Source organism: Liolophura sinensis, chromosome 13 (assembly GCF_032854445.1).
Source record: "Liolophura sinensis isolate JHLJ2023 chromosome 13, CUHK_Ljap_v2, whole genome shotgun sequence".
NCBI lineage: Eukaryota > Metazoa > Mollusca > Polyplacophora > Chitonida > Chitonidae > Liolophura > Liolophura sinensis.
In genome coordinates, this window is record NC_088307.1 from 7,018,685 (window position 1) to 7,046,014 (window position 27,330).

General features: G+C 42.1%; 1 protein-coding gene across 1 annotated transcript in view; it reads left to right on the forward strand.

Annotated features, from left to right (window-relative positions):
* The window catches only part of LOC135480806 (protein PRRC2B-like), a 35,004-nt gene extending 8,152 nt beyond the window's left edge, over nt 1–26,852 (forward strand). The window contains 31 exon segments of the mRNA XM_064760731.1: nt 316–622; nt 852–953; nt 2,138–2,224; nt 2,670–2,900; nt 4,434–4,556; nt 4,767–5,088; nt 5,329–5,475; nt 5,769–5,862; nt 6,382–6,615; nt 7,282–7,469; nt 7,773–7,852; nt 7,854–7,976; nt 8,165–8,271; nt 8,680–9,665; nt 10,011–10,131; nt 10,522–11,139; nt 11,469–11,575; nt 12,222–12,430; nt 12,914–13,121; nt 13,328–13,686; nt 14,052–14,132; nt 18,590–18,748; nt 19,344–19,594; nt 20,014–20,335; nt 20,759–20,947; nt 21,298–21,772; nt 21,982–22,210; nt 22,914–23,019; nt 23,460–23,723; nt 24,778–25,012; nt 25,347–26,852. Of these exon segments, the coding sequence (XP_064616801.1) occupies nt 316–622; nt 852–953; nt 2,138–2,224; nt 2,670–2,900; nt 4,434–4,556; nt 4,767–5,088; nt 5,329–5,475; nt 5,769–5,862; nt 6,382–6,615; nt 7,282–7,469; nt 7,773–7,852; nt 7,854–7,976; nt 8,165–8,271; nt 8,680–9,665; nt 10,011–10,131; nt 10,522–11,139; nt 11,469–11,575; nt 12,222–12,430; nt 12,914–13,121; nt 13,328–13,686; nt 14,052–14,132; nt 18,590–18,748; nt 19,344–19,594; nt 20,014–20,335; nt 20,759–20,947; nt 21,298–21,772; nt 21,982–22,210; nt 22,914–23,019; nt 23,460–23,723; nt 24,778–25,012; nt 25,347–25,735 (7,453 nt within the window). The 3' untranslated portion in view covers nt 25,736–26,852.
* The last annotated feature ends 478 nt before the right edge of the window (nt 26,853–27,330 follow it).

Here is a 27,330-nt window from a genome sequence, read left to right on the forward strand (position 1 = left end):
ATGTTTTAGGAGTAAGATGTGGTTCGGAGGGACCTCAAAAAGGGTAGTTCAAGACCTCCCTTCAATGCAGATTTTAATTTACTGCACTGAATAGCCCAGGTTAAACGTTCAGACGGTTTCTTGCAAGACTGCTAGCCCATGACAGGTGTAAAAATATGATTTTCTCCTGAAAAATAGTTTGCAAGGTGTCTGAGATATGTTCAGTCATTTTTCAGCTGTAAGTGTGACTACTGTTAAACAAAATAAAACAGTTTTTACAATGCCCAAAGAATCTCATTCCATTCATCCATATATATCTGTATGTCTGGACCACAGCCGTGATGGTGACCGAGAGCGACCTCTTCGCAGTGGTCGTGATGCACGGGACAGAGACACAGGCAGAGATCGCAGGGATCCCAGAGATAAGAGAGATGTGGACGTGCGGGATGTTCGTGATAGCCGAGAGCCCAGAGATCAGCGAGACAGACGAGAGCCCCGTGAGACATGGGAAGGGAGAGAACCTCGTGACACTCGGGAGAGACCTCGTGAACTGAGTGAGGGTGACCATGACCTGCCAGTAGATGGCAGGCCTAAGAGAGGCGAGGAGCAGGATGGGGAGAGAGACTACCCAGACAGGCACCGGGTAAGTTAGCTCCTCTTGGAGTTACAGAGGATTCCATGGATGACAACAGTTTAGTTTAAAAGTCAAGCAGAACATCTTCAGAAGAAAACTTTCTGATTTATATTTCCAGGATTTAGGGTAGAAGTTTTGTTCAAGTGTCATTTTAAGTCCTTTACATTCTTCTGAATGCATGTTTACATACCAAAATTTCAGGTGAAATATAGTATTCTCAAACCTGTGTTCATTTTAGGATGATCATGGTCCCCCAGTGCCACGGGAAGGCTGGGGCCAGGGACCTCCTCCCCCACACTTCCGAGGCCAGATGAGGCCCCATCCCGGAGCCGAGAACGCTGTAAGTTTTCCTGCCATTGCTTTGTATTATCACTCTAATCTGTTGGTCCCTCTGGTGCTTCTCAATCACTATGCTGCGTGCCGCGACCTAGATCTCCCCTCTGTATCACACCGATCGGCATGCTGTACTAGTGTTAACAACACTCACAAGATTTAGTAGGAAGTGGTTTTAGCCGGGGGTTGGAGAGATGTTTCAACACTGTTAGCGTTTGTGTGAATTGACTGCTAATATTGCCCTCAATGTTGACAACAGAACAATGCTTTGTAAAAACTGTGGCCTTATGGTGCTTCGATCAGCAGTAAGTATTTATTCATAGCTTTTTCCATTGTGAGGGAGAGGACAGTGCAAGAAGTTTACTTATATTGCTGGAAAGAAAAGCACCTTGATTCGTCTTTCTTGTTCACCGTAGGTAAAAACTGAGGTAAAATGAATGATTCTGGCTTTACCCCGCATCAGCAATATTTTCGCCAATTCTTACGATTGACGGTGTGTAACATAGTGTCATGTGTACCGTGCAGAATAATGTTTTGTTTGTGTTTCTGAAATGTATTAAGTCTAAGGTATAATAGTACAATTATTGCTTATTTGATCTGGCTGTGTATTAAAGTCTTCATGGAGTGTTGAACCAATGTGTATTGTCCAGAGCCTGATGCAGGGTATTTTTGGATTTATCAGAAAGGGTTTGATTTTTTTCATTTTTTATTGTTATTTGCACATGTAGAAAGGTTAAAATTGACAGCTTTGTAAATCAAAAGGGAGCCAGAGTATTGTTCTTGATTAAGCACTGTTGGCCCCTCTCAGATGTGGTGATATGTGTTGGAAGTCTTCTCAGGAGCCTTCTAACTGTATGCTGATTCTAATGCTTCTTATTACTGAGCATGACCTTGCGGTCTTTCATGCAGGCACAGGTGCGTGGGGTGCATATCCCTCTATCGGTTTGAGTACATATGCTTTCAAAATGTAGTAAAATACTGGAGTGACAACACTGAAACTGAAGTATAAACGTAATGAGGGTGTCTGGGGTTTATGAGCTGTGAAGGGTGAATGTCTGTTGAGAGCTGTGTGAGGGGTGGTTAGGTAGGTTCTTGTTTTTTCACCCTTCACCCTAACCCTCACAGACAGCAGTGTTGTAGGTAGAGAACAGCGGGACTCAATTTTTCAGCTGAATCCTGTTTGATTTCCAGCGTGGTTGGCCCATGCCCCCCTATGACTTCATGGCTGGGCCGCGCGGCTATCCCTTCAGAATGGGACCTCCAGCCCACCCTGGCCAGGTAGGATCAGTTCTCTGCTCCGGCCTTTCTTCGCCGTGCATCATGTCACGTGTGCCTACTTAGTCCCTTAGCACGCCTTTTGTTTTGCAGTAGCCTTCCTTTTATGCTTGCCTTGCTGTGTGAGCTGTTCACTTCTCTTTCAACACTATTTTTTTTCTCGCTTTGCTTCACACAAAAGTTCACTTTCCCAGTTTGTGTTGCTCAGCCTTTTATTTGGGTTTGGACGCCCTGTTTTGTACTCTCTACTGCGTGCATCTTGCATGATTATTCCCCTTGGATCTGACCTGTTTGGTAGTTACTGTTCCTGGCCAGTATATTTCCTTTGCTTTCTGTTTTCTGAACTTTGGCTTTCCATTATAGGTGGTTGTTGTGGCTTTTACTTTTGTCCTTTTCACTCTTTTGTTAGCCTCAGTGAAAGATGTTGACGGTGTGTGTTTTATTTCAGCGACCCTCCTATCCCCCTCAAATGGCAGTGAACCGAAAACCTGTAGAAAATGATGATGATGAAATGTGGCGACAGAGGAGACGACAGCACAATGATGATGTGTCTGCGGCTGTGGAGAAAGCTCGCCAGCGAAGAGAAGAGGAAGAACGCCGCATGGAAGCAGAACGAAAGGCAGGTGCCGCTGAAAAGCTAAGACAGCTGGATGAGAGAGTAAGAAAGAAGGAGCAGAAGGTTGGTGAATACCAAAACCTCCAATATTGTATCCTCCGTGAACACGTCTAGCTCTGCTCACTTCCTGGTCTCCATCTTGTAGCATTGTTGTTGTCTGCATGCTTGAGTACTGTAAGTGGGACTCTGGTGGTTGTAGTACTCCATTGATATATCTGAGCGTACTGTGTTGTACTTAATCTCTCAGCTCCAGCTGTCATGGCCTGTCAGCTTTATTATCTGGCTTGGATAAGTTATTTGTTTTTGTTCCAATTTCTTTTTTTGATTTTTTTTTTTGTGATGAACACAAAAGTTCATGAAGCCATATTTGCAAGATATTTTTACAGGAATACCAAGCCCAATATTGGTGATGGGGAGAAAACTGACCAAAGACCAGTTTTGATGAATGTATTGCCAAAAAAAAAATTAAATGTTTTTTTTTTTCCCCCTTCCCTGGTAATTTTGCATGCCCGTTGGCTGTCTGTTGGGTGTAGACCTTCAGGTATAATTCGGTCTGGGACGTGGCTACAATTGCTGTTGCCATGAGTTGATGTGTGCACAGAATAAAGTGAATTTGCTTTCTGCTTTGGGTCTTTACAATGAGTAGTCGTATATTATTTGTTGATACTGGGGATAAATATACCCAGTTTCATGTAGCTTATGTGTTCATATTCATTTCTAAAAACTAGGCAAAATCGAGATGGGGATTTTTTATTGATTCACTGATCCTACCAAAAAAAAAAATTCCTAAAACAACAGAATTTAATTTTTTTAATATATGATGTCCATTTTTCTTTTCATGAAGAGACATTACATTATTTATAAAGAGATATTATAAAATAAATCTTATTTTACATGTACTTGAAATGCAACAAGTAACATTCATAAATCTGTTTTATGTTGACGGAGGTTAATCATGATACATTATATAGTGCAGTTCATACTAGTGCATGCATAGGCATTGCGACTAAAATTTATTTGATTGGTGTTTAATGCTGCACCAAAGAAGTTAGGCTTATTTTAAGGGTGCAAAAAGCAGCTAAAACTGTTCAGATACTATAGCTTGAAGTTGAATAATACACACATGCCTTTGAAGCCTGTATAAGTATGTGTGGCGTTATGTAGGACACTGGGGCTTTTCATATTTTCTTTCAGATAATTCATTCTTTTTATAATAGAATCAAACAACTTTGAGTGCTTAACTTGTACAAGGTCTCCATTATTCTGAACATTTGTAGTCTTCGAAGTGTGAATGATTTCTTCCATCCTGAACTTCCATTGTGCTATAAAGGAAATACTATTTAGACTGGTTACTTGTAGATTGCCTCAAATTTGGAGTGGCTTGTTTTAAGTGATATATTTCTGATGTAGTTAACTTCGATTTTGCATCATTGTGTAAAGCCCTTGTGAATTGGGCGTGCGTGTTTTGCTTTGTGTTTTTTTTATATCACTGAATGTGTTCTTCAGGGTAGCAAGTCTTCTGGTGTTACTATAAATTCTACAGCTATGTGTATGTTGTTGACATTAGGCCTGATGCTGAGTTGTTTATGTCAACAGCCTGACAAAGACCGAGAGAGCGACACAGAGAGCCGAGAGAGTCGCCACAGTCGTACCCCAAGTGAGAGCAGTGAGAAGGACTCTAGAGAGCGCAACTTCCGAGATTCGAAATACCCACAACAGGTAAGTCTGGATCATATTGTGTACCCTCTTCATAAATTTTTGACAATAAGTTCATGTGAAATGTGCCTGACAGTGTAACTCACAAGATCAGAGGTGTGCAATTTGATCATGATGTATATAAACTTGTTTAAATATTAGTGTAAATGTCTGCCTGATAAAAAAGACTGATTGTGTAGTTTGAATTTTTGGGATTCGCTGTTTCTTTTGCAGTTTTCTGGTCGGTTTGCCAAGAACGTGCCCCCGCGATTTCAGAAGCAGGTGCAGGAGCAGCGAGAGCAGATGAGGCAGCACCAGCAGCAGCAGCCTCCTGCTCCCCCACACTCCCCTCATTCCCCACATAGCCCCCAACAGCCACCACAAGGCCCTCCACAGCACCCTGGCCAGGGCCCACAACAAGGTATGCCTCAGAACATGAGGCCACATCCATGGGGTCCGGGCGTGCCACCATACGACATGAGAGGCCCTTGGGCTGGCATGCCACCTCACTTTATGGACATGAGGATGGGACCCAGACCTCCTTTGGATATGCCAGGTGTGTAGTGATAAGGTAGAGCCTATATCATCTTGAAATCAGAATTGCATATGTGTAGTTAAAACAGTAGGATGCCTTTAACATTGAAACATTTTTTTTTGTGTGCTTATTCGTAGACATATTGTTTAATTGCCATCGAATATCTGGTGAACAACAGGTTTTGTGGCGTTTTCAAAAGACCAAACCAAATTGAAAAAAAAGCAGAGATCAATATTTTGAGTGTTATGTTTCATTTGTTAGGAGTTCCCATGTACCCTGTTCGGCGTCGTACAGACAGCCATGGGTCGGGAAATGAGAGCCACGAGGAGGCAAGAACACCGGAAATGTATGAGCGAGACCCTCGGGCTTGGATGGAGAGGAACTTCCCTCATGGCCCTCCTCCACCCGGTAAGTAATCCCTTGAGGGTAATCTGAACATGTTGTTAGTATAGAATTTGATAACTGCTGTAGCAAAGAAATTACTGAAGTCCCCAAAACCAAAAAAGGCTGTTATTTTTAAATCGGTAACACAGAGAAGCTGTAATGCATGTCTCTGTGAGAGGTAAAATATATATGGAAGAACAAAGAAAGATGCCATGGATGATAAATGTTGTTGTGAAGTTTAGATTGCTCAAATAGGCAATGAAGCCAATGCCCAGCAATTCATATGTGTGTAAAATCTTGCGGTTTTGTGTCCGTAGGCCCTTATGAGGAGATGAGACGCCCTCCATATTATGAACAGCAGCGTTCTTTTTCCGCAGAATATGAGCGCAGAGAACCAGACTATGACCGAAGGTGAGGAATTTGTGGCTGGAATCAGTCCTCAAAGATGAGCTTTTATGCTGTGCATTGCTCTTTTTTTGGTGAAGGAAAGGCACATGTTTGTGAAGAATTCTAGATTTTTGAGCAAGCATAACTCAGTAGTGCCAAGTAGATCAGTCCGTGTTATCCAGGGAAAACAAGTGCTCGTTTCAATGTGAGTGTTCTCCCATTTATTCCGCAGCCAAGATTTGCATTTCTTCCTGTCGGCTAACTTCTGGTGTTTTGTGTAGAAAATTCTTTCCGTTATATTGACTACAGCTGTAGTTTCATTCTTTCAATGTAGCTCAAAACTTTGACCAATGGTTTTGGCTACAGCTTTAAGTTGGAGGTTTGTAAGGTGCAGCACCTGGCAACAGCCAGGGTTTACTCTGGATGCTATGGTTTCATCCACCTGCCACCTCTAAATCTGACTGCTGCCATATAAACGAAATATTATTAAACTACATTCAGATAAGTAGGTCAAAGTTTCAACCATAATTTTTGTTTTTCCAGGGACTATGAGAGAAACATGCCAGATTACGAGTATGGAGAAAGAGATTCTGAGGAGCCACAGGATAAAGACAAAGTTCCTCAAAACACAAAGGATCTTGAACCGCGCTCCCCTCCTGTTCAGAAAGACCCATTTGATGATTCTCCAGAGAAAGATGATCCCAAAGAAAGAGATTCTCGCCGAGAAAGGCGAGAGGCAAAGAGAAACGACAGGTCAGCTCGCAGATTTAATGAGAGGTATTGTTGCACTGGTGAAGAATTAGTTAATTCATGTTTCATTAGGGTATGAAGGGCAGACCGTAACTATAAAAAGAAAACTTGCATGGATTCTTGTTGCTGGAGATGCAGACATTAAGTTTGGTTGTTCGGAGCAAATGAGGAAAATTGCTATTTTGTAAGAGGGTCTGGTTAGGGGGATGTGATTTTCTATTAAAAACAGTGATTGTAGTTAATGTATGCAAGGGTGATAACGAGAGCATTGTGAGAAACCAGAAGTTCAAGCCCTGGAAGGAGGTCCTAGGGGTGTAGGAAGCTTATAAAAGGCCTAGAGCACAGAGTGTCCTGGATGGAGGAGGTTGCCTGATTGGAAGGGAGTGTATTGTGATCTCATGGGATATTTTGGGATGATACTTAGATATATGGTAACATGGTGGCAGGGTGGTTGGAGACACGGTTTGGTTTCAGGAGAATGGTTTTGGTAGAGCTGAAGGAATGTTAAAATCAACTCCAAACTAATATTATCCCTTGCAATTGAGTGTGTTTTAATGGTAAATGGAATCTAGTTACAAAGTAGAGGTCAAAATCTGGAAGAAATATTTTTTTCTTATTGGCAAGTGATAAAGAATTTTTTCGTGTTTTTCCATATGTAAGGGGCGGTTTAACTTATTGTTTAATTGGTTGTAGCCGTGACAACAAGGAGAACCACCGTGCCGACGACCGTGACAAGCGTGACCGAGGTCAGGGCTATGATGATGAACGCCCCAAGGATGAGAGGAAGTCAGACTCTGGTTGGGGAAAGTTGTCTCAGTCTCACGATAGGCGATCGGGACACCACAATCAGAGGGATGACAGCCATAAATACAAGTCAAATAGTGAGTACCATTTCTGAAGTAGTGAAGTCTGAAATAAGGAGAGGGAGTGGTTTGTTCTTCAATGTACAAGCTTGAGTTAATGTGTTGTAGTATTGTTCCTCCCTAATGGTTGACAAAGGAACAGGCTTTTTTGTTAACATGCTTGCTTTGACTTATAAAATTTGTCTGCTCTCACTGTTCATTGGGGCCACGACCATCAAGTAAGTGAAATATTTTTAAGCGTAACATAAATTGTTGAAAGGTTAGCAAGAAACCTTGTCAGTGTTTGAGTTTTCATAGGAGTTTGTTGACACGCTCTTGCAGGGCGCGGGGACTGGCATGGATCTGCCCCACCCCCAATCCCCCCACAGCAGTCTCAGCAGAACGTCCTGCCACGTAGCAACTTTTGTCGCCTTGAAGCGGTCAGCCTCCAACATGTCGAACAGCTCTGCCAACGACCGCAAAACAGAGTCCCCAAAAGACAGTTCTGAGAAGGCAGAGGTTGGAAAACAGAGGTCAGCCAGCAAGGTGAGCACTTCGTTCATTATCACTGAACAAAAAAATGTTTGTGTGTTTAGAAAAAAATGTGTCCTTACCATGGAACTCTATGTGCCATTCTGTTATACATCTACTTGAGATTTGCCCCTCATTTCTCAAAAATTTATATCTCTGGCTTAAGATGCTTGTGATGTAAATCTGGTATTTTTACATTTCAGGAATCTCTCAAGGAGAGCAAACCGGCGGAAAAATCTGACCAACCTACAGTGGAGGTGAAGGATTCAAGACACCAGGAAAAGGACTCCAGTGTCGAGAAAGAAAACAGGTGAATAGTGACATTTCAGTGTCGCAAGTAACAACCTTGTTACCACTTAGGGCTCTTTCAAAAAACTTCATATTTGTCATAACTGTTTTGTGTAAAAGACACTGTCCATATTATAGTGTCATAAGGTGAGGTCATTTATGAGAAAAGTTACAAAAAAAGAGGGCCCTGTGTAGCTGTGTTGTTCGAAAAAAAATAGCTGCAGGGTGTGGAGGATCCCTGTGACATAGCTTCTGTCCACCTGTCCCTTTGTGTGCAAGGTTGTATTATGCTGTCTTTTTATAGTCAGTGCTCAGCAAATGAAATCTACACTCCATACTCCATACATGTACTAATTAGTTTGCTGATTTCTGTTGTGGGACTAAATTCTTTCTGTTGTGGGTTTAAATTCTTATGATGTGATGTTGTCAGGGCAACTCCTTTGGAGGACTCAAAGGCAGAGAAGCAGGCAGCCAATGAGAGAGAGAACGTAAAAGAAAGGAATTTGGAGAAACAGGGTCCAAAGGGAAACCGAGAGGATAAGCGAGATAGAGACCGCTACAGTGACAAACCTCCGGCGAAGAAGATGAGAGATGATAGGCGAGATTACCAGGACAAAGACCGCGGACAAAGTTTAAGAGGGAGAGAGTTTGTCAGGGGTCGTGGTCGCAATCGTGGTTCCCGTGGGTCAAGAGGAGGACCCCCCACCAGTCGAGGACGTGGGGGAAGAGAGTACAGGAGCTATGAGCGACCACACCGACTGTCAACGGAGAGAAACCCTAAACCACGCGGACGTTACAATGACGGTCGTCAGGGAAAGCTGGACGAGAGTGAACACAGCGAAGGGGAGGACATTGGAGAAGTAAGGACGCGTCGCCGTGGTCGTGACGAGGATAGCGATGCATCTGTCGAGGAGACAAGCGGCACGGTCAGCGAAAGCTCGAGTGAACGGGCGTCGGAAACTAGAGAACTGTCGCAGAACAATGTGGGCTCAGAGCGCAGTGGAAACAAGGTCAGGGACGACCGTGACCAAATGGAAAACTCTGCTGACAGACCCAGTCAGAAGGAACACCACAAGGGTAGTCGCGACGACAAACCCCGTGTCAATGGCCCTCGTGACAAGCGGGAAGATAACCGGGAGAAGAGCAATGTGTGGGAAAACAAGAACAATGTGTTTGACAGCAAAGCTAACAATGTCTGGGACAACCGTCAGAACGCGTGGAACCGCGATCGAGAGGACAAAAAGCAGGATAATGACAGCAGGAAGAGGAATGAGGACACCGGGCCAAAGAGTCGTGACATGGGATACAGGGATCAAGACGACCTGGCCCGGGATGATGGCTATAGGAACCGTGATGACAGCGGCCACAGGAACCGTGGAAACCACCACTCTGCAGGGAGAGGGGACGGTCGCAAAAGTAAGGACACTCAATATGTACTTTACGGTATGCATTGAGAAGTCTGTAATTAAAATCGAAAATTGTATGCATTGGTATCATTGATGACTAGCCAAATGTTCCTTTCCCAGCTCATTAAATTGACGTTACATTTAAGGAGTCACAGTAGAAATTGATGCATTGTACCATTGTAGACAGTTCACAATAATGTTTTGACAATGGCTCGAGGCCTTTCTCACCGGCACTGCCACATGAAAGTATGAAATTGCCACTCGCGTACTTACTCAATAAGTTACACCAAACCTTAATTTAATCATTTGTTTACAATGCTTTAATTCACAGTGTTGAGTGTTTTCTCTCCATAAGGTCAAGGTCGTGGTCGTGGAAACCGTTACCATTCAGCACCCCCAAGAGGCGGTGGTTCTGGCAGGCCAGGCCGAGGGATGGGGCAAGGTGGAGAGATGCACCGCAGGGACAACCAGGACCGGTCAGTACATGTGGATAGCAGCCAGAAATTAATAGTGTTGTCATATCTGGGCAACTCTGCTAAAAAGGGTCTTTCTCGGAAGTTGTTAGAGGGTATTTTCTTTCCGCACAATGTTAAACTTTCTTCAAATTCTGAATTTTTTTTTAATCCGAAAATAAAGTAAAAAAATTCCCGACTCTCCTTTTGTTTTTTATTGCATTTGACATGTAATGCATGGAAAGCCTTGTTGATCCTCGATGTAACGGCTCAGCACATACTGTGATTTCACTTCTGTTTAGGAGAGTAATGAATCCTCTTAGTAATGAATAGTTACTGCTGTACAAAACTATAAATCGGTCTGTATTTTCTGCCATATTGTCTGTTTTAAACATGGCTCTTTGTACTTTTCAGAAATGACAGTCGTCGACCTGAGCGTGCTCCCCCACCACCCAGATTTGCAAATGCACGAAGGGGAGGTTATGGAGAGCGAGGTCGTGGGGGGTCAGACAGAGGTCGCAGTCGAGGCCGTGGTCGAGGAGCGGGGAACCAGCAGGGGTTTGGCTCCAAACGACCAACGTTAACCAAACAGAATTCCTCGGATTTTGCTAATGAAGAGTGGGAAACGGCATCTGAGAGTAGTGATGTGTTAGAAAAGAAAAGTGATCAGCCAAAAAACGATCAAGTGAACTCTGGCAAGGACAAGAAAGATTCTTCGTCCATTAAGAAAAGCTTCAGTAGCCAGAGACCTGTGAATGATCGTCAGAACAGAAGAGGTCCTCCTGGTGAGCACCGCAAGTCAAACAGTGGTGATCGGGTGCGAGACAACCGCAACCAAGAAAGATCCCCACCAGCGACAAAAAACGGGACGGCTGGGAACAATCGTACCAATAGTGCTAATTCTAAAACCAACCGTACCACCTTGGGCAGCCAGAGCCGCAAGGAAAATGTGAACCATGTGTACAGGGTGGATGAGATTGTTCCCACAGACCAAAACGCTATCAACAATGCTATTAACAACCTCAACAACAAGTGAGTACAAGCAAGGGAAACAGCTCCCAGCACTTGGTGCTTGATATCTTAAGTACCAAAGCATATGAAGAACTAATAAAGTTTATGTGTTTGTGTCTATCAGTGCCCATTGTTAAATCCATTTATAGCTTGGATATTTTCTGGAATACATTAATAGCTGCGTACATAAGAGTTTTTGTGCCTGTTTCATTGGTCTGGATGTTTCAGACATAATGCTTAATGTGTACATGTACTGCCGACAAATGTTATAATATTTTGGTGTGAACTGTTCAGATGTGAAATACATGATACTGTTGGAGCAGACCTCACATTGTGCAATCTGTTCTTAGAAATAGAGGTGGGCGAAAGTCAGACTTGACAGATGTGTCCAAGCCACTGAAAACGGAGAAGGAAAAAAAGGATGCTCTGGCCAATATTGATATCAACAACTACGCAAGTAAGTGTTGAATTTGTGCCATCCCATCTGTTTCTTGGGGAATTTGGGTTTTGCTGAAAAATCAAGATTGAGGGGGAGATTTGTCTTTTCTTTTCTGGTTTAAGCAAATTAAGTTCTTCTATGGTACTATAGCTTGCAATGATGTTTGTACATCTGTCAATCCAATGATTGCTGTGATTTCAAAAACCTGTACTCTGAGCAAGTTCAAGCGCTGAGGTTGTAATGTGACATGCCTGGTTAGTGCAGAGGAGTGAAATTTATAGCTGATAATTAAGCTCTAGACTGAGCAAGCAGATGAACCAGTAGTCTGTTCAACCCATTGTACATACGGTTTAGCTTTTATTTATGCTGGGATTTAATATGGCTAGAGTACGACGTTAAACCCCAAGCACTCACTTAATATGGCTAAATTCAACCTGAAGTATATACATGAATTTAATGTTGCAAAAATTGCTGAACCTGGAAAATATTTGGCTATATAGATGCATTTGAAAGGACTTCCCAAACATTTGACCTCATAAGTACCCTCAGGTTAATTGTAGCCTTTTATGTTGTTTAACATGATGTTTTGGATGCCATGTTTTTTTTTCTATTTGATGCTCACATTTCTGTTTCCAGTTAAACAAAATTTTTCTCTCTTTTGCAGGCGTTGTTATAATCGATGACCAACCTGAAGTGAGTATTGATGACCCAAACTTCCTGTTTGAGAATAATGAGGGCTTTCAGGAGGTGACATCAAAGAGAACTCAGAAGAGTAAGCAGAAAGCTCAACAAGAAGCAGAACAACAGAAACAGGTGGAGACTAAGAAAAAAGACACCTCCCTGACTCGAGTATCAAAGACAAATGTGGCCAAGGTAAGACTGAAGAAATGAAAGGAGTTATATCTGAATCGTGGAGAAGGTGCCTGTTTCATTTTACAAACATATACTTGTGGCATCATTCAGGGAATTCTTAAGCTAGGTTGCGTATGATCAAATTTAACACCGGTTCAACACCGTTAACAAGAATGGTACCACATGTATTACATGAAGTCAAATCAAAGGGAAACTCTTGGTGGTCAAAATTTGCAATGTTCACAAATTGCATAGAGTTGTGATGAATTGTGACCAGTGCCATGACACTGTGGTATCATTTGCACTTCATCTGTATTTCATCTGTTAGTATGAGAAAAAAAAAGTGTATTGTGGGAGAAACTGTGTTGTAGAGATACATATTTAGGCTAGAAAGTCTGTTTGATGGCCAAGGTTAATGTTATCCACCTCCAGTTGTCCTTTATTTCACTTTCAGAAAGGTGATAGCTGTTCTTGAAACAAAGGCTTTTACCATTACTTTACTAGGTGGTGTCCAAACCCAAAGGGTTGTCGAGTGAGAAGACTCGTTACAAACTGCCTCCTCGTCTTGCCAAACAGAAGGCTGAGAGAGATCGGGAGAGGGAGAAAAACAAGAACTTCATGCCAAAGATTGAAAATTGGGACAACGAATTGGCCAATAACATTCCAGCCCACAGCGACAATACCTTCTCTGTTATGGACATTGACCCAAAGAGTGAGTAGTTACACGTATGTCATCAAATATGATTTGTTCTACAATACCCAACCAAAACCTGTGCCAATGCAGCCATGCCAAGAATTATGGTGACTAAAGTTTTTTATTTAAAAGCCTTTTGGGACTTGTAATAAAAAAGCACTTAATGTGTAACAGGTTCAGATAAGAAGTCTGCTTCTCGTTACGCTCCCTCATTGTTGTTGCAGCTACATATGTGATGAACACAGTGTCTTCAGCGGTTGCAGAGCCAGGCCCTGTAGCCTCCCCTTCCCCCTCCCAGACCACCCAAAGCTCTGGCAAGGCCCAAGCCTACTCTGGCACCCCTTCCCCTGTGCCTTCATCGGCTCCTGTGCCTGCCCCTGTCCCCGCTGTCAATGCTTGGAACAAGCCCATCAACTTTAATGGGAACAACACTCCTGGCCAGAACATTGGGGAGCCTCGAGGCTTTGACAAAGGAGACCAACACGACAGTGGAATTGATGTGAGTGATCCACCAAATTCGGCAGGCTCATCCCAGCGAAGTTCTCCGAGTGCTGAAAATAAAATAAAGGATGATCTTCGTAAGGTAAGCTGCAGAAGTTAGTGCTTGACATACTCTGTGTTGTCTGTGTTGGCGAATTAGCAGTAAGCCCTTGTTGTGTTACCACCGATTAATTACTGTTTTTAAGCATCACAGTACATGGCACTGGCATGACCACTACATACTTGTGGTGTCAAGTGAACTCTGTGCTAGTGGACAATTGTCTACATTATAATCTTATTTGTCCTATTTTATCTCTTACTGGCTATTAACGCCATTTTGGTGACATGAAAATGAATACCTGCAGGTTTCATGCAGCAAATTCTTGAAACTCAACTTCAGCATGATTGCGAGGAATCCACTTCCATAGCTTACAAATGCAGTTAAATTCTGGCCATCGATTATTATAGGATGGAGACCGATTTGGTGACAAGGCAAAGGTAGAGCTGAACAAGAGATACGAGTCTCCTAAACCTCAGAGAACACCAAAGGTATGTACATCAACATGTCCTGATTTCAAGGTCTTGGTCAAAACTGGTTGTTACTGATTTATTTGATCTGTGCTTAATGCTGCATTGAAAAATTTATAATGGTAGTTCTCTATTATAATGGTAGTTAAGTAGATGCATGTGGAAACCAGAGTACCCAGAGAAAATTTGTCACTATTCATCATGTACTTGACAAACCAGGGGTCGAAATAACGCCTGTCTGCCTGTCGATGACAGGTGACTTTTCAAAGTGACGTAATGAAAAATGCTACCTGCGACAAGTAGATTTTAGAAGCCTATGACCATTTATTACCATAGCTCCATGCAAGACTGTAAAGGGTTCTGCTGTGGGAAAGGGTCTGGTAGGTTTTACTCAGCTAGGCTTTTGTTTTAATAAAGATTTTAAAAATGTTGAACACACAGAAGTTACAGGTTACAGTAAATGCATTACTGACTGGCTAGAACGTCCCGTTAACAGCCAATCGTATTTACGCTTACGTTCAGGGAAAGCACTCTGACCTCCGATGTCAAGAGTCCCTCTTTACTACATTTTATGTGTATGTCAGAGGGCAATAACTCCGACTAAGTATCCTAAGACGCCATTTGTCACAAAAATGCTTCGCTATTTGAAAAGGAAAGGAGCCTCCTTCGTAAGATGCACCCACTGAACATGCAGCTTCTACAAGTACTAGTGAGATGGGCCACGATAGACCTGAAACTGAAAGAGTCATTCCAGTCACAAAGGGAGGCCTAGTGTTATGGACGCAACCACATCGTCTCGTGGCGGAAAAAAACAAGTAGTTTTTAAATTCTCTGAAGCATGGAAGAAGAACAGACTGGCTAGTATTTAATTCTGAGTGAATGCTCTGCAGAACATGCAGGGAATTCAGGAAATAATTTTGTCACAGGCTGCGACTCGCTGCGCATGGAAAACGTCCGTGCGCACGATGTTAGTTCTGCCTGTAAACTCAACACAACGGCCATGCTTAATTCCAAGCTTACCACCGCCGATAAGCCAACTGTCAAAGCCATGTCAAATATGGACCAAAGGGAACAAGATTTACTTGAGAAACTTTTTCGAACTGCATTTTTTTATTGGACAAAATGAAAGGCCATTTACTGATTTCCCTGTATTAAATGAACTCCAACAGGTCGATTTTGCGAAGGAATTCAGTGGTATTTCAGTAAGCATTATAACAATGACAAAGAGGCCAAGATTTTCATGAAATATATTGCAAAGTGTGAACTTGATCGGGCAGTCCGTGCAATAAACTCCTCTGAATTTATTTCAGTGGCCCTGGATGGCTCAACACTCCGCAAATTTGGAAGAAGAGTTATTTTTTGTCACCTAAATAGATCAGAACTTTAAGCCACCTTCTAACTTTGTAAAAATAAAAAGCATTACAGGACGTCCTAATGTGAAAGGTTTGAGGCAATGTTTCCTCACGTGAAGATTGTTAAATCCAAATGTATCCAGTTGGCAACGGATGGGCCTTCAGTTATGGAAAAACTTCTGTAAACTGGTCAAAAGAAGAGGATATCAAAGGGCTCCTGTTATTTCACTGTGCTAACCATAGGCTAGAGTTAGTATTTAAGGATGCAACCAAGACCATATCTTCACATGCTGGTATGCACGAACTGCCCAGTGAGTTATATTCTTTTTTTCGACAACAGCAATCTGCAGTGTCGTATACTGAAAGAATACACGCGCCCGCAGACCAAGTCTTTTGATATCCTATAAGAGGCTAGTGACAACCCCCTCACACTACCGAGGCTTCAATTTTATGCTACACTTGCTGAGCAATTTACCCCATTTCTTAAAAAATACCAAACAGACTTCTGATGGTCCCATTCTTGAGCCGTGACCTGGAGAAACTTCTGCGTGATCTAATGAATCGCGCCATCAAATCAGACCTTTTTAAGGAAGCTGACACATGCACTAAATTGGTAAAGTTAGATGTAAATGATGTCAGTGTTTGCAAATCCTTTAGGAAAATCGACATTGGGCTTAGTGCTTCCAAAACTACAAAAGAACTGGTTGGATTGCAAAAGATAAGTATCAGACAAGAGATGGAGTTCTACGTGGACTGCAAAAACTGGTTATGTGACCGAGATAGCAGTGCCCCAGAAAAGAGAATTCATGGAATTTAAAGCCCCAAGGGACCTCACAGTCAGGCGTCAGTGGAAAGAGGGTTTTCCATCAATAAGGAACTGGTTGTAGAAAACATGAAAGAAAGATCTATTTCTGCACAGAGAGTTGTTTATGACCACATAACAGATTCTGGGGGACTGTTGAAAGTGTCGATTCCGAAACTGTTGCTAATGGCCGCACAGTCTGGGCGCCAGTAGTATGTACAAGCCCTTGAACAACAAAAGCATGAAAAGGTTGAAACTACTAATGCTTGAAAACGGAGACTCTTGACAGAAGAAATAGATGAATTGAGTAAGAAAAGACTATGGCATGAACACGATGTAGCTTCATTGACCACATCAGCTGATGAGCTCCCGGATCAAGCTGAAAAAGCTGGAAATATGACATTGATAAAGTCCAACAGTTTTTAGCGTACAGCTAACGACAACAGAATAGCTCTCCAGCAGCTTAATGATGAGATAACCAGGTTGAAAGAAAGCCAGAAAAGTGTATAAATGATGTAGGCCTTTTGTGAAATGATAACTGTGTGTGACTGGTAAAGTGCTCCATTTTTGTGTCGTCGTCATATGACTGAAAAACTGTTGAGTACGACGTTAAACCCCAAGCACTCACTCACTCCATTTTTGTGTGGTGTACAATATATGATTAATGGTCCATTAAAGTACATGTACAGGGTAATATAATTTGGCTTGGGTTGTTTATGGGTAGTGGCCTGATAGGTAGAGAGGCTTCAGTGGTAGCAGCACTTTTTCGCATAAATTCACCGTCACAAGTAGACATCGCTGCCGTATCACTGAAATAATGCATGTTATTGATGGTGTTAAACCTAAAGCATCCATTCGCTGCTTAATATACTGCATATAAATTCTTAATTTCTTGAAAAAATACCTTGAAAAACTAACTGCAGCTACCTTGAAAAGACCTTGAATGTAAATTGAGTACGGACCCTGTCTGTGGCTAAAGGCACCAGGTGGGTGGCACATCAGGAGCATGCTATTGAAGCAGTTAACAGGAATTATGCTGCGAATTGCACACAGTTGCAAGAGTGCCAGCGAGACAACACCCAATGCAACAAAACCAAAGCAAACGCTACAGGGCTTTTGGACAAGCTGCTGGATGAGAACATGGTGTTATGTTCGTTGTTCTCAAAGAGTCTTTTAGCAAGTGTGTCATGGTTAAGTAGTTTACTACAAAGTGATGATGTGAGCGTCGATACTTTAGTCTCAACAGTGAAATGTTCCGACATGAAAGTAGATACTTTTCACTGTGAAGCAGAAGTAAAACACATTCAAGGCAAACAATTTCACTGGATGCCCAGGGCCAACAGTTTTGAGAGATGTGACACTTACAGCCAAAAGGACAAGGAGTAGAAACACACATGATTTAACAGACCCTGTTGTAAACAAGGCAACAAACTGAAAGACAATTTAAAGAAAGCTTTAGTGTCAAGTTTTGGCTCACAAAGTGATGGGAATTTGGGCAACAGTGCAGTTACATCATATTTTACTGTATTTGACTTGTGTAATTTACCAGTCACAGACACTGATGACTATAGTAATCATGGCAAAGAAGAGCTGAACATTTTTCCCCTGTCGTGAAAGAAAAAGGGTATGATTCTGATAAAGTTGAGGAAGAGAGACTGACTCGGTGGGAGTTTGTGTCAAAAACACTAAAAACAACTCTTAAGGAAGGACTGCCAGGTGTTTCTGGCCTAAAATATTAAGAAAAAAAGCAGATTCTTTTGAGTGAAAGAGCATCTTGTGTCTTGCGAAAATACTATTGGTTGTAACATTTTCCACAGCATTTGTAGAGAGGGGCTTTTCACTAATGAATCGTGTCAAAAGTGACTGGAGATAGAGGCTGACCGAAGACACATTAAATGACCTGTTAACATTAGCTGGAGGTGACCGGTAGAAAAAAAACACCTGTCACAGGGGCAGGTAGTCTTAAAAAAAAAACATTTCTACCCCTGCAAACTAAGCCACGCAGTCGAAGCAGCAAAAGCTGGTTTCCAATGTGCAGATGTAGCTCTGTCCAAGTACTGTATTTCACCATAAATTTCCTCCCTGTGTTAGTTACTAATTTTGCATTATTCAGAGAGATTTATTGATCTCAGAAAGGTGTATTTCAGGTTTGTTGGTAAGGTATGCTGACATCCTTCTGGAAAAACAGAACATTCAGCACCTATAGGAGTATTTCATTACCTTTATTTGGGTTTAAAAGTACATTTGTTTTGGACATATCTTTTTCTGGCGAATTCAGTTTTCATTCTGTGAGCGATATGTTATTTGAGGGCTCTACCTTACAGGTGGGAAGAAGTGAGAAGGTGAGCATCAAAGGCATCAGTTTGAAAGATGACTCAGCTAAGGTTGTGAAGAAACCTGAAGGCAGCACAGCTAAAGTCTGTCCTCTTGACAAACCAGATCCAATTGAACTACCACCCAGTTTTAAGGAATCTTTCTTTAAGGTAAACACTCGTTCAGTCATTTTACTTGTATCTGCTCTTATGTGGTGAGCAGTGTACTGCAGTTCATTTACTTTATAGCCGGACTCAAAGTTATGATACACCCTTGTCAACTCGTGTTTTCTAAAAATCCCATTCTAGGCCTGATCACATGTGTTGTAGCTTTGTATGAAGATTACCAGCCTGTGTTTTACAGTTTAAAGTGTTAAAAGTTGCTGACAAAGTTAATAATTGCTGACATTAGATAGTAATACTGCTAGACAATTTGCTTTTAATGTTCAGAAATGTGTATCAATTAAAATTCAAAAGGCCTTTGTTAAAAATAAGTTTGTTTTCCACTGTGGACAGTTTTGAAGCCGTTTGTTAGCAGTTCTCCTGGGGCCAGTTGTGCAAAAGTGTATTAAAGTTAAGCCAGGCTTAAATCTTAATACCAGTTTCATCCTAATACAAAGTAAATGGCAATTTAGTCTGGATTAAAGTTAACACTGGTGTTAAGTCCAAACACACATTTTGAACAGCTAGGCCCTACAGCAAATCGTATTTTGAGCCTGTATACTTTGTGACATTGTGACATGTTTTCACCACCATACTTCTCCAGGGTGACGACTCCACAGAGATTAAGCTAGACTTTACATTTGATGCTGAGCTGGCCAAACTTACTGAGGAGAAGACGGAGAAGAGTCACCTTAATGACCTGGTGGAGGAGAGTAAGACTATGTCTCTCGCAGACACCTCGGCTGTTGTCCAGTCTCCGACTTCACCTGCTGCCCAGGACCTCAATGACAAGATTGCCTCTGTCAAACTTGTCTGGGACAACATACCACCCATGCACTCCGTCTTTGAGCAAAGGTGAGCTGGAAAGCCAAGTATAATAGAGGACCTAAAATTGTCTGATTTTGAGAGTTCTAGTCCTCATAGAAAGGTGTCCTTTAGGCTTATGTGGTTGGAAGTTAGGTTGATATCCCACTGCCAAAATGCATTTTTAAACCCTAAAAGTCAAACTTGTTTTTTGATGTTTGTTTAGGGCAAGGACAGTTATTCTGTTCCCTGCTTGCTGACTTGTACAATACCTTGTATTGATGTGGATTTGAAACACTGCTAGGCTTTAGTTATAGGAATATTTTTATCCAGTGTTTTTTTGGATGATGGATATCATATCAACAATGATGGATATGATTTTAAATTACATTTCAAAATTTTCAAGGTGTTTTTAGACTGGAAGATTTATGTTGTACTGACGAGTGCCAACTGTTTGCTTTCTTATGTAGCATATCAAGTAATGCCTCCCTATCGAGCAGTGTAGTCACGGACAGTGAGGCCACCCAGTCTGCCAGACGAACAAGTCCACAGAGCTTCCAGGCTTACAGTAGTGGGATTGAGACCAGCATCACGTCTTCGTCAGCTGTGGAGAGCGTCATTGATGAGCCGGGTATCCCTCTGGAGCCTGTTCTGAGTAACAGCAGTATTGTGGCTAATGTGGGCATGATGTCCCAGGTCACCCAGGATGCCATCATGTTTGCTGACAGTTCTGTGGCCTGCTCACACATGGATACAAAACCTTTGACCCTAGAACAGACAAATGTGTGCAAGGTGGGTTGTTTGTACAGATGTCAACAATGAGACATGAAATGGTTTCTATATATATATGATGCTGCTCGTGGAAACTGTTTATGAATAGTTTCTGCTACCATTTGTGAAGGTTAGTACAGAAGTGATGTTATTTTCTATTTTGGTGCAAGTGTTGGGAGGATGGATGAGATCAATAAATTTGTGACTGAATGCACCTAATTGTTTGTACACTATATGTCATTCTGGACCTAACTAATTAGATTCTCATTTTGTTTGGCTGCTGTTTCAAGGCTTAGATTTGTCAGGGGCCAGGTGAAGGTCAGTGGTTTACTTTAGGCACTCCCATTTCCCTGCAATGAAACAGTCTCCATAAAATCATCCAATACAACCAAGCAAAGAACAATGTTCCAAACTTGATGTTTTTTCTCATTTTCCTGTTACCAGGTGAAGCCTCAGCAACAGCTACAACAGCAGCAGTCGTTTTCAGGAATTAGCAGCAGCTCTGCGATTGCCAATATCTCGTCTGTGTCAGCCATCCCCAGCCCACCCATGGTGTTGGCCAATCAGCCAGCAGCTTTCCAAGCGGCCTTTCAGCTAGGCTCCTCTTCCCTCATCACACAGGAGCTGCCACGGGTAGGATGGCATGTTCATTCTTAATAAGCACAATGAAGAAGCGAGAGAGAATTGATAAAATGGCAAATAGCGCCTAGTCTGTCATTAATTCATTAAGTTAATCATATTAAACAGTTTTACTACGGAAAAAAAATCTTCTTCTTTTTTTTTTATTGTTTTTATTTCACACATAAGAACTTGAATTAATTTTTCAGGGAGGATTTTTAGTGCATATCTTGTAGTTGGTATTGCCATTGAAGCATACGTCTGCTCCGTGAGTTCTGTCCTTGTTTCAGCATCCCATACTTGTTTTGTAGGATATTGTTTCTCTTATGGACATTGTATTAACCCAAATGCTTTACTATTTACAGTTCTCCCAGCAGAGCTATGGTTACAGCCTGGGCCAGCCATCAGGACAGCTGGGACAAGCCAATCTCTCTCAGCATAACCTATTCCTGCCGGCAGTCACACCCACCCAGCCTGACCTCTATGGAACATCGCCTCTGTCATCATTTGCACGCTCGCCGGCGTACGGACAGACAACCAACCAGACATATGGACAAGTTGGCACACAAAGCTACGGGCAGACCAACAACCAGACATACGGTGCAACAAATAGCCAGACATACGGGCAGACTGGCAACCAGACGTACGGGCAGAGCGGTAACCAGACATATGGACAGACAAACAACCAGACATATGGACAGTCAAACAACCAGAGTTATGGTCAGACTGCCAGCCAGCCATATGGCCAAGGAGCTTCTCAGCAGAACACAATGCTTGTTTCCTCAGCGACGACCACGCTTATGTCCAGCTCTATTAAACCTCCCACACAAAACACTTACGGTAACGTTCTTTACTTCAACTGTAGAATGTGAAATGTTCATGATGATGATAATATTCATAAGTGTGAAAAATGTGAGACAAAATCTGTTAAATGAATAAGATGTTACTGCATTGTCCACAACCATAGGACTGGATTTCTCAAGAACATGATGAAATTCTTCCTTCATACTTCACGCTGTGCTGATTAATCACTCTTTTCTTGTGCATAGGCTCCATCCAGAAACCCCTGAATGCTAACGCCGTGCCATACGGCCAAAGTCTGAATAACACTACAATTCAGCCCCCGCAAATGTACATTCAGTACGACCCCAATCAGCTGTTTGGGACGAGTCCGCTTCTGGGTACAAACCAGTCCACACAGAATATCAACAACCTCCCAAGTTGCTCAGCTCACAGCTGCTTCAACAAAGGTAGGTTTCAACTGGATGCCACTGGAGTGTTGTTGTGGCCAGGCAAAGCTTGAAAGACAACTTTTTGTCGAATCGTACAGAAGAAATGAGGACAAGCTGCTAAACATTGGATTAGGTCTCAGTGGGGATGATAGTACAGGTAGCTAATGGATTTCTTCTGGCCAAACTTTCACAACCTTTTGTACACACTTAACATGATAAAACTGTTGTGGAATGTCAAATAGTACACTTCAGTTTCACAGACCGAAACAGAAGATCAGCTCTGAATTATGAGTGAAAAAAAAAAAAAGATTGGTTTGCCTATGGTTATATAATGGAAGAAAGATCGTTTTTTTTTTTTTTTTTTTTTTTTTTTTTAAGTGCTTCATGAGCTAGATAGTAAGTGAATTGAGCTCTTGATCTTCATTTTCCAAACCCAATACCTTGACATTTTAATTTTGTTTCCATCTCTTTGTTATTTTAAGATGAGATTGTATTTCTCGTTTTTGGCAGGGGTAATGTTTTAGAGATAGGATAAAATTCTCCTTGCTCATAGGTACATAATAGTGATGGTGCGTTAAAATCTTTCAGTGGGCGTAGTACTGTTGGAAGAAATTGTGATCTGCAGCTAACGGGAGATGCTAAATATTTCACGAGAATTTTCAAGAAAAGCGGACATACTGATTATTTCTGAGATGAGTGCATATTGTTGACTGGGATATTTAACATGTTTAAATCCTCTTGACATTCAGGTCTGCTGTCCAGCAACAGTCCTCATTTTACCAGCAACCACAACAGCAGTTACAGCAGACTGGATTTTACCAGGCACAGCAGCCTTCTTCCAACCTGCCTGTACAGGTATGTTGCCCCTTAAACCTCAGTCATGGAAGAGGACTCTCATCATGCTATCGAGATTTCATATTAGCATTAACCGGCAAATGAATATGCAGACAGTAAATGAATTTACATGTGTACATGTAGATATACATGTATGTGGCTACTAATGGGCAGATGTTGTAAACTATGGAATAGCAGAGCCTTAAAAATATCAGATAATGCTATTTTATGGTATTGTCTTCACATGGGGGTGTGCTCATACATATTTATTTTGAAATGTTACACCACCTGTGCATTTTACAGCAGCTTTCATCAAATCCATGCAGAGGGTGGGTAATTAAGCCAACAGTGTCCTACAGGAATGCGTCCATACTGTTATGTCACAATGTCTGAATTGAGTGTATGGTTCTGCTGCACTGAGTTGCAATATTAGTTTATTTGCCTCTACAATCTTGTCATGACATTCCAATGTATTCCTGTGCTGGCCTTCTGACAGAGCCCCACTGCAGCAGCCTGGTACCACCGGACCAACCTTCTCTGTACAGGCTTTTAATAGTGGGAGTGCTGGATCATTTGGTAGCCCTGCCCAGGGTCTTGGGCTACCCCTGCAGCCTTCTGCCGGCTCCAGCCCATCAGTCAACCTCCAGCCACAGCATTCTGGCAAGGGCTCCTCTCCATACAGCACAATGCAGCAGTTGCCATCTGTGTCCCCCCAGAGTACGCCAGTAAGGGACCCCTCACTCTGACATGCTCTGTGCACGCGGGCTAATTGCCTCGCCACTGCATGGCTTCTTGCAGCATGTTCTAATAATGACCTTTTGCTTCCTCAGACTGACATGTTTTTTTTTATTTTTATATTTTTTAACAACACTGGCTGGCTGTCAGTCTCCTTGGCACCTGTTGTGAAGTTATTCCTCCTGTGCTCCAGTAACATTCACATATAGTTAATAACTTCAGCTCTTTATGGGATGATTGACACATTATGTGTTCTTTCTTGCTGCAGAATTTTGCATGTGCATGTTGTACCCCGTTTTTGCTAATTAGTTTTCACCTGCCCTGTAAATGTCCCAGCCCTTATGTTTGTGTTTTTTTTATCTACACTGACTTGTCACTTTTGCCCCTGAAATTGTACTGTCCATATGTGTACAGTTTAGTTTCATCAGTTGAAATTTATCACCTGGGTATTTGTTTAGTACTGACAACTTTGTTCCATGCATGAGAGGTGAGAAGACATACTTTACCGGTGGATCACATTGCATGTAAATCTACAGACTATGAAGCTGATTACAACCTTAAAGAAAATAAGGGTTTTGATTGCATTTTTCATGCCCTGATGCTTGTATGCCGATTTGTCTGCAGCTGCTGCTTCTGTGTGCTCTGTTGAATTAAGAGCACAAATCAGATGTTAATTTTGTGCTTCACTCCTTCAGGCAACAGTAATTACTTAACATGTCAATTAGGTCTTTGTCCAATCTTTTCAGATGCGGTCATTTTGTCAATATACAAATGATTAATAGAATATTGCACAATAAAGGTTAAATACCATGTATATTCTGGAGAGGTGAAAAAGAAACTTATCTGGATCAGTGGACTCAAACAATATTTATGGTATTGTATGGTAACTTTCATTGTTGAATATCCTCTACTTATTTATCTGCACAATTAGGACTGAAATTTAGGGTAAAATTCAAGGAACCATTTTTCTGTTTTGCAGATTTGATGTTGAACTGTGATTAAATGATTCCATCCATGTAACACGATTTTGTGTATGTTTTGCAGTTGAAATCTCCACCACATGGACTGCCAGGGAATGCCATTCAGGCCCCTTCCTCATCCAACCAGAGTAAACAGTTTGGAACGTTCAATCAAACGAGGACGATGAACCAGCTAAACCAGAGGTTTGTTGGCTTCCAGCCACAACAACCTCCTCAGCAGAACCAGCAACAGCAGCATGTGCAGCAGTTTGCACCAAAGTTTAACCCTCCATCTTTTGTTGGGCAACCCATTCAAACTGGTGAGTACGCTCAAGATGGAATTCTACACACAATATCTAGAATGTATACTTTCTCTCTGCATGAATCTTGTCTAGGCCATATCCAAGTTTAATACTATTTATCATTAATCTCCAAGAATGATGTTTTCATTGGGGTGCCTAGTTGTGCACCCCCCCCCCCCAACCCCCCCAACCCCATTTTCATATGAACCCAGCACCTGTGTGTGTGTATATTGTATTAGTTGTGGTTTGTATTCAGTGTGTTACATAATCACATGGCTTAATCCTATGTAGTTTTAGTAATTTGTCACGTTTTTTTTGTCAATTCGCTCATTTTTTTTTTGCTCTGTTGCAGCTGCAGTAGTGCGCCCCCCTCAGATGTTAATGGGTAACCTGATTCGTTCCCCAACGCCACACCCACGGCCTAGCTTCCCAGGGAACGCCTCTACCAAGGTGCCCACCTCTAGTTCTGGGGGCACCGCCTCCTCTCGGGCGACACGGCCCGCCTCTCTGTCAGCTGGGCCAACCCCGACAGCCTCTGCCGGCATGGGGTCAGGATCATTGTCAGAGCAGCGTGCTCGGCAGCGCAAGGAGCTGCTGGCTCACTGCAGTAACTTCCTTAACCCAGATAACAAGCCTGGCAATATGAAGAAAGAAGAGGTGAAGAACCAGGTTGCCAATCAGCAGCAGTTGCCCTCGTCTAAAGCCGAGGAAAAGGAAACCAACAACAATGACAAGAAGTGAGCAAGGCCACACAGCTGGAACACGCCACCATTGCTTTGCACAGGATGTGACGTTATTTTACCTGACCACAGTGTTGTGCTATATTGGCTCCTAGTGTCCTCAGTGAAAATATGTTACACATTTTAAATATTGACCTGGATAAATAAAGTGTTGTGGAAACTTAAATTTTTTATTACAGACTTTGAAGACTTGAAAATAACACACTTTGAACTAAAAGGCAAAAACTTGGAGTCAGAGCTGTTGACTTTCAGGTCGTTTGTCCTTTGTGCGCGTGTGAACTACTCTGCTGTTCCATATAGCCTAGGATGGACAACGTTCATTTAAATGCAGTTCCCCCCACCCCCACCCCCCAAACTGTCAAGCAAGGAGAAGAAATAAGGATCAGGGTTGAACATGGACTTTAAAAAAGTTCATCAGCAATTCTGAGTTTTCTGGAAAGGAATTCCTTTAACCTCAGCTCTGTGTTTTGTTGACACTGGCAGCACGGGAACATGATGGTTAAGCTAGTCAGCCTCGGCTCCACATGGACAGATTGCACCAATTGCGAGTCGTCCACATTGGCTCGCATCGTCATTTTGGTTACCGCATGAAGCGTTTGCCAGCCAACCACACTCGGCATCATCAGGCTCTCCAGATAGGACTTTCGTTGTTCCGCTGTTAGAAGTCTGCTCAGTAATGCTGCTGTTTTGAAGTTTGTTTTTAAACATGAAAGCATTTTTTTTTTCTCCCCTTCTGCTATCCACAGTACTGTTGGGCTTGTAAAGTTCTTAATTTATTTGTGAATAGGATGTTGTATAGAGCTTGTTACAGTGTTTCCAGGGACAGTGTTCTCTTGGCCTGTGTTTTTGGTTAGCGTTGTTGAACAGGTTGAATTGTGACAAGATATATGTTGCAAGGTTCACAACATTGTGCATGTAGATGAAATCTTAATCACAATATGCTGTATGTTGGGTTGAGAGTTCTGGAACTCTCACATTTCTACGACCTTTATTTGTTACTTTTATCTGGTATTAAGTGATAATGGCGCAGAATGTCGATTTTTAACTTCAGTGGTTGGTCAATTGAGCTTTTTTGTAAACCTCAGCATGGTTGTATGTACATGTATGTATGTGTGTGTGTGTGTGTGTATATATATATATATATATATATATATATATATATGAAGTGGAGAGAAATTTCTCAAATTATGAAGATTTAAATGCTTGATTAACCCTGATCCTATTGAAGATGTTGTTATTGATCCATAATGCTTCATGGTTGAAGCAGAATGTTGAATTTTTACGTGGGTTATATTCTACTACTCTGGTTGATGGTTATTTAGTCGGACAAGGTAGGAGTTGGCTGTTGATAGTGATGGAATGAGAACGTGGTGTGGGACATGAAACAGTGGTGGGATACTGTCCTGCGGTATGGCGGTGCACGATACAGGGGTCATTCGGGACCACATGGACCTGCACATGTAGGTATTATGGTGATCATACCAGTATGTGTGTCCTAAAGGTTAACATTTGGCCCTGTGCTAGACATCTTGTGTTGATATTGCCTCAGTATATGTGGTATTAATATTGTTATGGTAAGGTGTTGACACTATCTGG